Below are 14,509 nucleotides of genomic sequence, written 5' to 3'. Positions count from 1 at the left end.
CCTTGTCCCCATCACCCTCACCTTGTCCCCATCACCCTCATCTTGTCCCCATAACCCTCATCCTGTCCCCATCACCCTCATCTTGTCCCCATCACCCTCATCTTGTCCCCATCACCTTCACCTTGTCCCCATCACCCTCACCTCATCCCCATCACCTTCATCCTGTCCCCATCACCCTCACCTTGACCCCATCACCCTCACCTCATCCCCATCACCCTCACCTTGACCCCATCACCCTCACCTCATCCCCATCACCCTCATCTTGTCCCCATAACCCTCATCCTGTCCCCATCACCCTCATCTTGTCCCCATCACCCTCATCTTGTCCCCATCACCCTCATCCTGTCCCCATCACCCTCACCTTGACCCCATCACCCTCTCTGGATACGAAATACCACAGAGGAGCAGCCCACTGTCCAGTGGCAACAAGACTTTAGTCCACTCCGTGTGGCCACTGACCTCAGGGGGCCCCTGGACAAGCAGTGACCCCTCTGTTGGCAGGTTTGATGCAGTATCAGTTATCACTCGTTGTGGCTTCTCTGTAAAGTGAGTGCCCAGTGCAGCAGCACCATTATGGGTGGGGAAACTGAGGCATGTCAAGGGCCTAACCCACGTGAGGTGTCTGATGCCAAACCATCAGGATGTTCTGCTGATTCCAGAGCAGGATGGTGATCCTGGCTGTCCCTCAGCCCCACTGACCTGGTGGCACAGACTCAAGGGCAGAGCAGCTCCAGGGTGTCCCAGCTCGGCAGGTGCAGCCTCCTGGAGCCTCATCCCATGGGATTTGCAGGGCTGAGCCACATTCCCAGACCCGCTGTGGGGCAAGAGGTGTGAGGACACTGCCAGGGTGGTGAGGGCAGCGCTGAATTTCAGCTCCAGGATCTGCCCTGTCCCTGCCTGGGGAAGGGTGAGGCCACGGGTTTGTGGGAAAATGTTGTTTTTCCCTCCCCTGGACTGCCCGTAGCAGTCGGCTGGGCGGGCTCTGCATTGCGTGGGCCGGGGAAGTGGGGGGGAGTTTGCAATTGTGGTGCCTCTGGCTTGGAGCAGAGCCACGGCAAACAATCCTCTCCTGGCCCTGCTCCACATCTGACAGAGCACGGAGGTGATGCCGAATTCATCCCTCCACGCTTTCATCCCCAATCACCTCCCCAAGGCCCTGCCTGGTTCTCCTGCCTCTGATGAATCTGCTCAGCCACAGAGCGAGGCAGCCCGTCCACAGGCAGGAATCCTGCCCAGCATCCCTGTGAGGCCTCAGCTTTGGAAATTACAGCTGTGGCTCTGGCAGGCGGCGGTGGGAGCTGAGGTTAGGAGGTGATGTTGACTGAAGATGTGCGGACAGGGCATCCCAGGCATGCACGGGGTTAAATCAGAGGTGTCAGTTCACGGGGAGGTAACAGATAAGTTCCTGCTCCTCGGCTGCCTCTGGCTTTCCAGAAGCCTTGCCCTCCCTCCCACATTCCAGCTGCTGCAGCTTTTCACAGCTGGCCGCTCTCCTGGGACATTTCCCAGAGCTGGGAAGGCGGCAGGGGAGGGAGCAGCATGGGAGGGGGGGTCGGTGGCTGGGCTGACCATCGCCCCTCCAGGGACACTTAGTCTGGAGCCCTTCATCCCCAGGACAGGCCTGGCACAGGCAAACTTAGGCAATCCCAGCTCCCTGGCAGGGATCCACCCTCAGTCCTGGCCCGGAGAGTTTTTCCTGCTGCAGGGAAGGGACATCAATCTTTGCAGCTCACTTATTCCTTGGCCTCTGAAGCAGGGTAGCCAATTAGTGCTGGGTGTGATGGATGGCTTAGCCCCGTCCTCGTGACACCCATCCTCTGGAAACAGTTCCCACCGCGGAGAGGCACAGCCAGCCGGAGCAGGGGACAGCTCTCACCGCCTCCTGAGTCCCTGAGGGTCTCACAGGGGTCCCAGAGACGGGGACAGGCATTGCAGCAACGCTCGCTGTGATTCCAGAGGGGAAACAGCCCCGAGCACGGGGCCAGAGCTGTTAATTCAGGGCTTGGGGAGAGATTTCCTCTGATAATTCCCTGGCTTGGCTGTGGCAAAGCCTGGAGCTCTCCAGGGAAGAGCAAAGCAGAGGTTGGTCACCCACCGCTTGTGGCTCTGCTCTCGGGGTCACTGGAGCATGGGAATTGGCTGTAAAGACACCCAAGGAGGGACCAGGAGGGGCAGAACCCCCATTTCTGCATCCCAGCTCCCCTTGCCCGCAGTGGGGGAGGTCTGGCTGCTCCCTCCTGTGGGACACGGGTGACACTCCCGAAATCCAGCTCCCCTCACGCGGCTAAACCCATTTAATCCTCCCCTGTCATCTCCACCGAACCGGCCCTTGAGGGGTCTCTGCTCGGTCTGGGGTGGTTCAGATGCCCCTCACAATCCCCCCTGGGCTCGATGATGAACCACTCTCCAGGAGCACAGGCTGGAGAAGGGATCCGATTACAGGAGAAGTGGGTTTCAGGGCCCCCGCTCTGTTCATAATGAAGTGTAATCCTAGAAAAACATGTTGCCAATTACACTTCAATTGAACCCAGATAATGATGCTGAGACAGGGCCCAGAAAAGATGGAGTCTGGACAGTGAATTCCTTTCTAATGGAGAAGAAAAGTGTTCCTCTGTGGCAGGTCTGGGCTCGGCTCGGTTCAGGCTCGCTGTGATATGAGCAAGAGCCTGAAACAACCAATCTCAGGATCCCATTTAAATGGTTTTATCAGTGGAAAGAGTATTAATCTCTCAAAAACACATGTTTATGGGAAGTTTGGTTTGGAGATGTATGTGTTTCTAACTGAAATCACTTTGGAAAGGGAGGAGGAGCCGGTCTCCAAACTGCTAAAATAACACTTTTCTAATTCTTCTGCTTCAAAGTAACTTTTCATTTGGAAATGTAAGCTCATAACAGCTCGGCTTCTTGACCACTTCTCCTAGTGAAAACAAAACAGCAGAATTAAAGTAACAAAGTGCTGTGACCTAAAGCAGAGGTTTTACCCCCTTTTTCAGGTGTCAGAACCCGGACAGCTGGTTCAGGTCCCTTCTGCTTCGCTTCAGAAGGGAGGACGGGGTGGTTCAGACCCAAAAACTGCTCAGGAGGGAGCCGTGCTTTGCTCAGCTGGGCCAGGCGTGGGCGAAGGGCAGGCAGGAGCCGGGGTTTGGTTTTTCCGGAGCTGCTGGGGAATTGCAGACACCTCGCTGTTGGTGCAGCGGGGGTGAGCTGGCAGAGATGGCTGAGGGAGATAGGGAGAAGCCCAGGAGGCCACGGGAGGCTTGGCTGGCCCGAGAGGAGCCGGGCTCTTATCGCCACCACGGCTTTGGGAAACCCACGTGTTGCCAGATCTCAGCCCTGATTATTTTCTTCAAAATAAAAGGCATTATTTTCGTACTGGGAACCTCCACTTCAGCGCTCTCCCTCCTCCCCTCTCTGTCTCTCTCCCACACGCACACGTTTTTTTGCTGCCTTGGGGGTTTTTTTAGCAGCGCAGGGCTCTGAAAAACAGATTCCTGCCTCTTTCCCGCAAGAGCAGGGAAAGGGAGATGCTCGCTCGGTGCTGGGCTGGGGGTTAAAGTTTCCAGCGTTGTGGCAAGAGAACCAGAAAACAGCGATTCACGCCGGAGTCGCAAAGCCTAAAAGTCGGGTTTCTTCTGCCGTTTTGTCTCACAGGGTGGGTGTCAAATGCCGTGAGCTGGCACCTGGAGAGGCTCCAAGGCTGGGGGACCACCGGAGCCGGTGCCACCGCTGCCACCCCGGCCCCCGGTGCTTAATCCCAGCCCAGGGCTCTCGGAGCGGAGTCCTCAGACAGCACCGCGCTTGGAACGAGCCGGTTTCCATCTGAGCCGGGAGCCTGCAAAGCCGAGCCGGGCAGACATGTGTGTGCGTGTGGGGCTGGATGTTGATTTTTCCCTGAAACAACTCAAGGCTTTATCGGTCCCATCTCTTTCCCACGGTTTTCTGTTGCCAGTGAGGTCACTGGTCCCTTTAAACTGGGGCTGAGGCCAATGTGCAGCGGGTGGAAGGGGGGCCGTGGGCAGGAGGGGGGGACATGAGACGGTTCACACAGACTGTTCCTTTTACAGGAAGACTTGGGATTTCGAGCAGCGAGCGGGAGGAGGCGGAGGGGCGAGGGGGGGCCCTGGGAACCGGGGAGCGCCGGCGCGGCCGCGTAATCCGTCACTCCCGGGAGATGGTGGCTCATTAACCCATTACCCGGGAGGAGGGGACGTGCCGGGAGGGAGCCAGGGAACCGGAGCCGGGGGTGGGAGAGGCAGAGCGGGCAGGGGAGGAGCCGTGCGGGGCCGGAGCGGCGGAGCCCGGGCAGGGACAGAGCGCTGCCCCGAGCACGGCGGGCAAGGACGGCGGCGGCCACCGGGGCCACGCGTGGGGCGAGCTCGCCGAGCCCAGCGGCCTCTCCCCCTGCCAGGATGAAGCGGCTCTGCGAGGAGAGCTCCTCCGACACCGAGTCTGACGGCACCATCGACGTGGGCCGGGAGGAGGAGTACAGGTGAGGGCAGGCCGGGTCCCACGCGGGTTTTTGGGGTCCCGCTCCTCGGTGCCTGCCGGGGCACGGCACGGGAGGGCACCGGAGCTGCCACCGCCGCACCGGGACTGCCTCGCACCTCGCTCGGGGTCGGGCTGGTCCTGCGAGGACCGGCAGGATGACTCCAGAGTGGGCTCATGGGCTGACCCCGCAAGAAAACCCAAGCGGCCATACAAGAGTTAAAGCTGTGGCAGGAGCTTCAAGAGAATCCCATTAAAACCAGCGCCGTGGCCTTCTCCTGCCAGGTGGGAGAAGGGCAGTAGGAGCCCGTTCTCTGCGCCCCCGGATGGGGCAGAGACACCCACAGCCCAGGGCTCCCAGGGAATGTGGAGGAAACCGGGAGCTTTTCCGTGAGAAAATCGCTTCTGCTCTGCTGATGCATTCGTAACGCACCAGCTGGGGCTGGGATGTGCTAGGGAGGGAGCCCGAGCAGGCAGGGGCTGCCCTGGTGCCCCTCGGCAGCCTCTGTCCCAGCGCTGCCGGGCTGCACTTCCAGCTCTGGGGCTTTGCTTTGGGAGGGAATAGGGAGAACAGGAGCCCAGGGAATGGGGAGGACAGGAGCCCAGGGAATGGTGAGGACAGGAGCCATGGGAATGGGGAGGACAGGAGCTGAGGGAATGGGGAGGACAGGAGCCGAGGGAATGGTGAGGACAGGAGCCCAGGGAATGGGGAGGACAGGAGCCGAGGGAATGGTGAGGACAGGAGCCCAGGGAATGGTGAGGACAGGAGCCCAGGGAAATGGTGAGGACAGGAGCCCAGGGAAATGGTGAGGACAGGAGCCCAGGGAATGGGGAGGACAGGAGCCCAGGGAATGGGGAGGACAGGAGCCCAGGGAATGGGGAGGACAGGAGCCCAGGGAATGGGGAGGACAGGAGCCGAGGGAATGGTGAGGACAGGAGCCGAGGGAATGGGGAGGACAGGAGCCCAGGGAATGGGGAGGACAGGAGCTGAGGGAATGGGGAGGACAGGAGCCCAGGGAATGGGGAGGACAGGAGCCCAGGGAATGGGGAGGACAGGAGCCCTGTGTGGTTCCCCAGGTGATGCCCTCAGGCTTCCCCTGGCACCGTGTTCCCAGGCTGGGTCAGCCCTCCCCAGGCTCCGAGGGTGCAGACGGCACAGGGGATGAAGAAAAGGCTTTGTTATTTGTTCCCACCCAAAAATCAGCTGCTTTTGAACTCTTGTTTCAGTAGCCAAGTGTTCCCCCTCCCTCAGCATCCAGTGAGGCCTTGGATTAATTCATTCCCTCTTGCTCTTTGGTATCCTGAGTGGAGAAACTGCCTGGCTGGTGCCAAGCTCAGGCTCTCGTGGGACTAAATCCATGAATCTGCTTCTGATACAGTCGCAGCAGAGTCGGGCACATCTTACACAAAACGTCCTGCAGAAATTCCCTGAGCCCTTAGGCAGTTTCCAAGTGCATCAATATTTAAGCTGCTTTCCTTCTGCAGGTGAAATATATCCCACCTCTTCACATCCATAGGACCCCGAGGGATAAAATACAGGGATTGTCACGATATTTTATTTCGGTGGCCAGTAATGATGAACTTTTAATCTCTCTCTGGTGCTGCTAATGTGTTTGTCTTCTGGAGGCAGTGGTAGAACCAGGCTGGCTGTGATCTGGCGATATTCCTATAGGTGGATGTTGTTCCTCATGTCACGCAAATCTACGGCCAAAAGAGCTGTTCCTGCCCTGCTGAGGTCACACCCCAAGTAATGCCATCCTGCTTGGGACGCTGGTGCACCCAGAAAAAATCAAACACTGCCAGGTGGGGAGTGAGGAGGAGTGATTAGAGCAGAGAGAGGCTGCCTGGCTGGGCTTCCCATCAGTTGAGTGCTTTGGGCAAACCAGTTTCCCTGTAGGGAGGGGGTGAGTCACGGCGGGTGTGAGTGCATGGAGCAAGTTTGGGCTCTGGGGTCACTGCAGAAGTGCAAGATCTGCTCAGTTCACAGCCAAAGCCGTGCTGTGGATGATAAAACCGAGAAAAGAGCAGAAATGCAGAAATTTTAATCGCCAGAAGATATACTCACACTATCTTTTATGTGGTTCAAATCCACCAGATGCTTTTTAAAAATACATTTTGCAGTGGAGACGGGTGTTGATATCCACATCTGGACCTGAAGCTCACAAAGAGCAACGCTTCCAGACCTCTCTGCAAAGAGAGTTTCAAAAATCACTATTCTACTTTACATTTCCAGGTGAATTCAGCACCTGAAACACCCCGGTGTCCACGCAGAGCCCGTTTTCACATCCAAATCGCTCATTCTGTGTGTGTTTGTGTAGCTGGCAATGCATGTTAGTACTTGCAGAGCCAGCCAGCACCTCTGCCCAGAGAGAGCCCACCCAGCAGACATTCAAATAGGGGACCTGTATGAAGATGAGTAGAAGAACGTGTTATTGTGTAAAACCACTTCTGAAAGTGCCTCGCTTGAGCCTATTTTTAATAGGCTGAGCTGGGTCTAGCTCTCGGCTCGCTGCTTACAGGAAAATCCTTAATAGACTCCTATTAAAATGCTTTGTCTAGCTGAAATACATTTGGATTGGGGTGAACCCAAGTGCCCCTTTTGCAGGTCTGGGTGTCTGACACGAGCTCTGGCTGGGATCGTGTTCACATCCCTGCTCCGAGTTTTGTAAGGAGCAGCAACAGCCCTGAGCCAGCTCCACCTCCCAGAGGGACAAACCCTATTTGGGGGAGGTGGGAGATGGCCCAGCCAGCCTCATCCTCCTCCTCAGCCATGGGGTCTTGCTCCAGGGAGTTTCCCACACCCGTGGTTATGGAGATTTCACCTCCATGGGGACCTGAGGGTTGAACTTTGCCTCCCCCTGCATGTCTAGAACTGACCTTTGGTGCCTTTAACCTGGCAGGCACAGGTTTGTTTGTTCCTTAGGCTGTCCCCACGATGTCCCTCGTCCCCTGAGCAGAGCAGGAGGGTCCCTGCTCTGTCACCTCCTGCCAGGTGTCCTCCCTGCCCCACTCGGAACGGTTCAGGGGCATCCGTCAGTTCAGCCCTCCCCAAAAATTGCGGTTTGGGAAACGACTCTCTGGGAAGCCCTCAAAAACCACATCAGTGCCACCACTGGCCTCACCCTGAGGAGCAGCCAGCCCTCCCTGGGTGGGAGCTGGGATCCCAGAACTCAGATCCCTCCTGCTATCGCGGCTCCGAGACGCAAAGCCCTGCAGACAGGGCAGGCTCAGACACGAGAGACAGGAGGTTCACACATGGAGGAAAAAAGGCCGTGACTCCAGAGCTCAGGTCGCTGCTTTTCCAGCCCCGTGGAGATACCATCACAGGCTGGGATTGAGGAATTGTGCCTGGGAGTGGATGGACAGTTTGGTGCAGAAATCTTTCCCAGGCTGGTGGGTGATTCTCGGAGGGGAGAGGGTGCGATTCAAGTCTCTGCTTTGCTCCCCCATCCCCAGTTCCTGAGCTCTGTGTTGTGGGTAAAAATGAGATGGGAACCACAGAATACATTTTTTTGGGGGGTGGGGGGAGGAAACAGCAGATGGCAAATGTGTGTAGAACATATGTGCAGCAGAGGTTGCTCTCCAGCCAGAAATGATCCCCTCTCCTTCCTTTCCAGCCACGTTTCCAGGTCTGTGTCTCCCACCACGACATCTCAGATACAAGCCAGGAAGAAGAGGAGAGGGGTGAGTGTCCTTTATGATGACCAGGGCAGCTGTTGGCCCGTCCTTACTGTTTTTTACACCCCTCCTGCCCCACCTTCAGCAGAATTCTCCCCAAAACCAATTTTTTTTCCCGGAGTTTTGCCCTCAAACCTGGCAGAAAGGGGGAGAGCAATTTCACCTGGGCTTATCACACCAACTCACGTTTCTTCACTCAACTTTTGCACGCCAAAACATTCACAAACACGGCCCTTCCAAAGCACCTGGAGGGCTTTAGATGTGTGAGCTGGGGCTGTAAAGCTGACTGTGGTTTCTTCTGTCTGCTTGGAAATGTCCCCCAGATCATCGAGAAGCGGCGCCGGGACCGCATCAACAGCAGCCTCTCGGAGCTGCGGCGCCTGGTGCCCACGGCCTTCGAGAAGCAGGTGGGTGTTTTTGGGAGCCCCTGGTGCCCCCCCGTGAGGGCTGAAGGGTTTGGGGTGCAGCCTGAAGGATGAGGGAGTCTGGAGCAAGGCTATGCCTTTCTTACCATCCTCACTTCAGGGAGTAAGTAGGTGGTGGAAATGGGGTGGTGAAATGGGATTAGTAAATATTCAGGAGCCCTGGGGAGGATAAATTCAATCTAGGAAGTGTTTTGCAGATAGGAGGAAGCAGAGAAATGGGGATTTTTTTTCAGTCTGTATCGGGAAGGAGATCTTTTTTCTGCTCGCTTGGTGTAAAAAACAGAGCCCTGGTGGATGCTCTGAGCCATTCTGAGCACTCCTGGACTTCAGGGAGGAAATCAATGGTCAGACCCCAGCTCCTGAGAGGCACAAAGCCCTGGACCATAAAATGACAAATGACTTTTCCTTTCTGCTCCCAACACAGGGATCTTCCAAGCTGGAGAAGGCAGAAATTCTACAAATGACAGTGGATCACTTAAAAATGCTTCATGCCACAGGAGGAACAGGTAAGAACTGCTCTTACGGGCACATGGGTGAGGTGAAGGTGCAAACCTGGAAGGAAAATTCCTCCTCCTCATCATCATCAGCAAGCTGCCCTCAGCCAGCTCTGCCTGCTTCCCAAGGGAAATATCTTTTGAGGGAGAGCAGATGGGCGTTTTCCTACAGCTGGGTCAGCATCCCATGCATCCATTTGGGAGACTGGGGTGTGTGGAATGGTGAAGCCCCAGCTCCACAGGGACAGCACTGTTGGTGTCACACCCCCTGCTAAAAGCTGTTTTGCCAGAAACTCATTTATTCCTGCTCAGAAGTGGAGCCTGCTTCCAGAAAAACCATATTAAACTCTTTACCTCCTCCCTGGGATACATTTCCTGCGGAGGCTGAATTCTGCATGAGGGCTCTGCAAATAAACAAGGCTTTTTTTCCCTTTCTGTTCTTTTTTTTTTTTTTGTGTGTGTGTCTCTTGGTTGTTATAAGAAGAGAGAGGGAGCCCTGTGCAAAATTCAACAAAGGTCTTATTTGTACTGAGACCTCAGTACAGACCCTCTGTCCTGTTCCAGTTAACAGGATGGAGATCACAGCTCCAGTAAAGAAGCCTCTGGCTTGCTTACCACCCAGTTTTGGCTTGCTGGGGACATTGCTGGCATCCAGACTTTGGTTCAGGGCTGTAACTTGGTCTGGAACATTTGTTTAGATATTCAGTTTGACTGCACTGCAACAAAGGACTGCATTGTCACGAGAGACCCCGTCAAGCACAGTGGTCCAGCGCTTCACTGTGCTGTGACATTCTCTGCTTTATTGCCTATGGTCTCATGAAGCTGCAAGTTGGGAGCAGAAGCCTGAAAATCAGCGGTTGGTTGCTGATTTCTGTGGCTTTGAGCTTTCTCAGCCCAGCTATTTTGGTTCTGCCACTGCCCTGTGACATTGGTTTGAAGGGAATGTAAATTTTGGGAGCCAGGCAGAGGGAAGTGGTGCTAAGGTGTGGCTTGAAGAGACACTGTCCAGAGTGGAATATCCCAAACTGGGCAAAGGCAGCCCAATCCCAGTGCCCATCTATCCCACAGCCGTGTCTCCAGCTGTGAGAACTGATGGAACAGGAAAAAATTCTTCCTTCCCGAGCACAGCTAATGAAATCTGTTACTGGTCTCGCAGGGAGTGAGAGGCTCCCTGACCCTGGCGGGTTTATCCCGGTGAGATAAGCGCAGAAGCCGCTCTCATGCACGCTCCAGCCCCTTGGGACACCCACTTGGCTGCCTGCTTCAGGAATATCACACGGCAGCAAAGTGCCTCAAGTGAAATACACAGTGCATTAGAGAGGGTAGTGAAATCCAAGCGCATTCCTGAGCTCTGCCTTACTGTCCCCCGTGTCCTCTCCCTCCAGGCTTCCTGGATGCCCGGGCTCTGGCCGTGGATTACAGAAGCATCGGCTTCCGCGAGTGTCTCACCGAAGTTGTCAGGTACCTGGGCATCCTCGAGGGCCAAAACGCTGCCGACCCCATCCGGCTGCGACTCCTCTCCCACCTGAATAATTACGTGGCGGAAATGGAGCCTTGTCCCGTGGCCACGTCCCTGCTGCCCATCCAGACCTGGCCGTGGTCCTTCGCGCACGGCCCCGTGCAGATCCCCAGGAGGGAGGCTGCTCCCGCTCCGCTTGTTTTGACTGCGTCTTCCTTGGCTTACCCCAGCCCTGCAGTGAGGCCGGCTCCTCTCCGCCGCATCCCTGGGGAGATGTTGCCGTCCCGCCGGAGCTTCTTGGCCAGCAGGATGGGCTCCTCCAGCCGGAGGGCCCGGGGAGCCGGCTCGGCCACGGCCGTGCCCAGGATGCCGTCACCAGCGGGAGCACTGAGAGAGGGCTCGTCCAAGAGCCAAATCGCCACATTCCTCTTCTCTCCAGCCTCTGCCGGCATCCCTGTGCCGCCAGCTTACGTCGCACCTCCCGTCTTGGGCGCTGCCACGCAGGGACCAGGGATCAGGGTTGGGACATCCAGGATCTGCCGCTCATGGGCGACGGAAATTGGGGCTTTCTGACCCTCCCTTCCCCTCCGGAGACAGGAATTCTTCAGCGTTCATTGCCCGCAGGGCTGAGAACGAACTCGGTTCAAAAGGCATCTTTCCTGCTTTGCAGAAGCCAAGGATCCGTAGAGAAAATTCTCTCTGCTCTTCCCTCCCTCCTTGCACCGCCCTCCTCGCCTCACCATCACACGTCCTCTCCCTCGTGGTGCCCGCAAACCTAAATCACATCCAATTCCCTGTGTGCACGAGGCCACACTCCAGACCCTTCTGGCCACGAGGGAGGGGGCACACACAGATCCCAACCCCGTTCCTCCTCCAGCAAACCCCTCTGCAGAACCCAGCCTCGCTCTCCTTTGGAAAACAGCCAAAACCAGCTTGGAACACTGTCTTTATTTCCCTGAGGACTCGGAGCTGCCAGCCAGACTTGCTCGTGCTGATTCCCTGCCACGCATCCCCCCAGCTGCAGCACCTAATTTTGGTGTGGTGGGATGGACACAGCTCACGGCCCGTGCCCAGCACTGCTGGCACCCACAAGGCAAGCTCCGGCTTCCCCAGCTCCCGAAGAAAACCGGCTGCCTGCTAATCCCTGTGCTTTCCTGTCTGCATTACCAGCTTTTCCCACTTACGTGCCCTTAAGGTGGAGTGAGGCAGAGGCTTAGCAGGGCTGGTTCCCACAGCCCGGCTGAGATCCTGCCGTGGCTGCAGGGTCTGTGCCGGGCTCCTGGCACAATCCCTACCCGAGCCCTGCACCGAGGTGAGAAGAGGTGAGACAGGATTTCAAAGGGAAGCCTGTCATGGAGGGGAAGGCCCTGACAAAGTGAGAAGAAAATGCCTTTCCCTCTGCCAGCCTCCCTGCTGGAGCTGTCTCTCCTCCACCCCCCTGCTGAACAGCGGTGACTGCAAAGGGGAAAAATGGGTTGGAGCAGCCTGAATTTGAAGTGCCTCCCTCATTCTCCCTGAGCCCAGCATCCCTCACCCTCTCCTCCCACAATGTCTCAGTTTTCTTTCTCCAGCACCATGTTTGGGGTCTCACACCTCTCATCCCCCTCCCTGGGCTGGGACCAAAACCCACTGAGGTGTCACTGCACTTTTCCAGAGTCCCTAGCTGACTGACACAGCAGATCACACCTCTGCTCCTGAAGCTGGCCTCCCCTCCTCTCTTCTTTGGGCAGAAAGAACAGAAACTTGAAGCTTTCAAGCCACCCTGCCCCTGTGCCACGAGCACAGGGTGTCCCAGCGATCCCCCTCACCCCAACAGCTCCCTGCATTTGTGCCTTGACTTGCTGGGATGCAGAATATTCCGGACCCAGCTGCACGCCCAACCCTTGCCCACCTCCACAGCACTCTGACATGGAAAGAGAGAAAAGGTCAGTGCAAAAGAAAGGTTAAAAAAAGAGGGAGAAGATCTCTTTTGAATGGGAGGAATTCTTCCCATGCCTCAGGTCGTTGGTGCAGCCGGTTGGGCTGTGTGGATGAGCTGTTGTTTTCCTCCCTGCAGATGGTATCTGCCATGTGCATGCCAATGTATGTATCTGCCACTGTTTGGGAAGTCAGTCCCTCCCAGTTGTTTTGATGGAAGTCATCGAATTTAACACACAGAAATGCCTCTGCTGCTTCTCACTCCTGTCCTCAAGTGCTGGAATCAGCCAGGAACGACATATTCCCTTTAAATAAAGTCACAGGAGGGAAATCCTCGTGGCCCCTGGCTGTTCCTGCAGCTGGTTTGTGCACTAGAGCTCATGGCCTCACTTTACACTGTGCACTGCTCTTAGATTCACAAGCTGTGACATCAGCAAAGGTGTCAAATAAAGTCTTTCAAACCCCTGTCCTGGTTGTGAAATGTAGTGTTGGAGTGAACCCACTCTGCTCATCCAGCCTGCCTGGATCATGGAAGGGACCTGTGAAGGTTATTGATGAGTAATTTTGAGGCAGGTTTTGATTCCTGAAAAGCTCCAAAAATAAGGTAAGACGCAGCTTTTAATGTGACATCCCCTCTGATCATTTTATAGCTCTTGGTCATTCTGGCCCCAAAACTTTTTACTTTGCAAAACGACTCAAAACCAGCTGGATATTCACCAAGGCTTGCCCTGAGATCGGCAATAATCCATCACTTGAGAAGAAATAATTTAAATTAGGGTCTGCAAAAGTGTCAGGGAACAGATGGGGTCTGGCAGAACTTTTCAGCCAGACTGAGGGCTCGCTCTGGTCTCCTGACCCTTTGCAGCCAGGACCAGAATAACCCCCGTGGCATCTCGCTGTCGGGAAATGCTTTGGACTAAACAAAGAGCCACAGCTGAGAGCCTGTCTCTGTTTTGAGGAAAGGACCAGTAAATGATCCCTCTTCGTGAAAGATGCTTGGGAGAATTTTCCTGGGGAATGGTGGGAATTCAACTTCCTTTCCCATAACTCCTTCTGGCTGCAAAACGCCTTTCAAAACCGCCCATAAATCCCTCCCTTAAGTGCTGTGTGGGGAATTGCTGGAAGGGAGCAACTGCAGCTGTGCTGGAGTAATGCAGCATCCGTCTGGAAGCGGGGAGAAACTTCAGGAGCAATAAAAGGGCTATTGATGATGGGTCATCCCTCTGGTGCCTGAGCTGCCCTGACCCGGCTGGAGGAGCTGAGCGCTCTTGGTGTGGCCAGAGAGAGGAACCGAATTAAACCCACAAACTGGCCCTGAGGGTGCCAGTGCTAAAACAAAACAGAGAAACAAAATACAGACAGTGTGGGGGGAGAAAAACCACCAAACAACCCTTCCTGATCTCCACGGATCAAACGGGAGCCAGGGTGGGTGGAAGGGCTTTGGTTGAGGGTTTTCTCCCCACTGCAACACGGTGATTATAGAGCAGTAGCTCAGGACTGCAGCTTCGTTTAATTTTATTTTCTTTTCTCAGGGTTTTCTTTAGCCTAAACTCTAATACATCCTGGCAACTTTTGATCTACCCTGCAGGGGAAATCCCCGAACTCTCCGTGCACTTCCTTCATCCTTGTTCTTCAGGCAAAAAAAAAAAAGTAAATCCTGATGGAGAGGCCTGTGGGGAAGCGTGGGCTGGGGCTGCTCGGTGTTAAACAAGGCTCTCACCCCGGCTGGAACAAAACAAGGTCCTGATGAACGAGTTTGGAGGGGACAGGGACACTCCCAAGCTGTGGGAGATCTGTGCAGCAGGTGCTCCAGGAGCGAGCCCTGCTCTCCCAAATTCCCCTGCATGAAAAATATTGCTTATCTCAGTCCTGCTGCTGTCTGCCCTGGGTGAAATGTTCTCCCTCCTTTCTGCTCCTGGAGCAATCCCGCCCTGCCATCTGCCGGTGAAATCCTAAAGCCGAGGGGGAGAAATCCTACACGGGGAACAGCATTGGGTTGGAAACCTGCCATCTGTGCTGAGAATGGGGTGATCTTTTAGGGTGATTTCAGC

At 55.6% G+C, this 14,509-nt stretch overlaps 1 protein-coding gene across 1 annotated transcript; it reads left to right on the top strand.

Moving 5' to 3' along the window:
• The first annotated feature begins 4,240 nt into the window (after positions 1 to 4,240).
• Positions 4,241 to 12,923, top strand: HEYL (hes related family bHLH transcription factor with YRPW motif like). Its single transcript, XM_023941218.2, has 5 exons — positions 4,241 to 4,489; positions 8,103 to 8,169; positions 8,487 to 8,570; positions 9,013 to 9,094; positions 10,468 to 12,923. The coding sequence occupies exons 1-5, from the start codon at positions 4,410 to 4,412 to the stop codon at positions 11,112 to 11,114; spliced, it is 960 nt and encodes a 319-aa protein (XP_023796986.1). The 5' UTR covers positions 4,241 to 4,409; the 3' UTR covers positions 11,115 to 12,923.
• The last annotated feature ends 1,586 nt before the right edge of the window (positions 12,924 to 14,509 follow it).

This window comes from Cyanistes caeruleus, chromosome 26 (genome assembly GCF_971803275.1).
Source record: "Cyanistes caeruleus chromosome 26, bCyaCae1.hap1.1, whole genome shotgun sequence".
Lineage (NCBI taxonomy): Eukaryota > Metazoa > Chordata > Aves > Passeriformes > Paridae > Cyanistes > Cyanistes caeruleus.
This window is presented reverse-complemented; position numbering and strand designations above follow the sequence as displayed.

What these genes read in the sequence shown, in the direction of transcription:
- HEYL (XM_023941218.2), top strand. Translation starts at nt 4,410, where the DNA reads ATGAAGCGGCTCTGCGAGGAGAGCTCCTCCGACACCGAGTCTGACGGC. An exon ending in CCACGGCCTTCGAGAAGCAG is followed by an intron (nt 8,571 to 9,012) that starts GTGGGTGTTTTT and finishes CTCCCAACACAG; the next exon opens with GGATCTTCCAAGCTGGAGAA. An exon ending in TCATGCCACAGGAGGAACAG is followed by an intron (nt 9,095 to 10,467) that starts GTAAGAACTGCT and finishes CTCTCCCTCCAG; the next exon opens with GCTTCCTGGATGCCCGGGCT.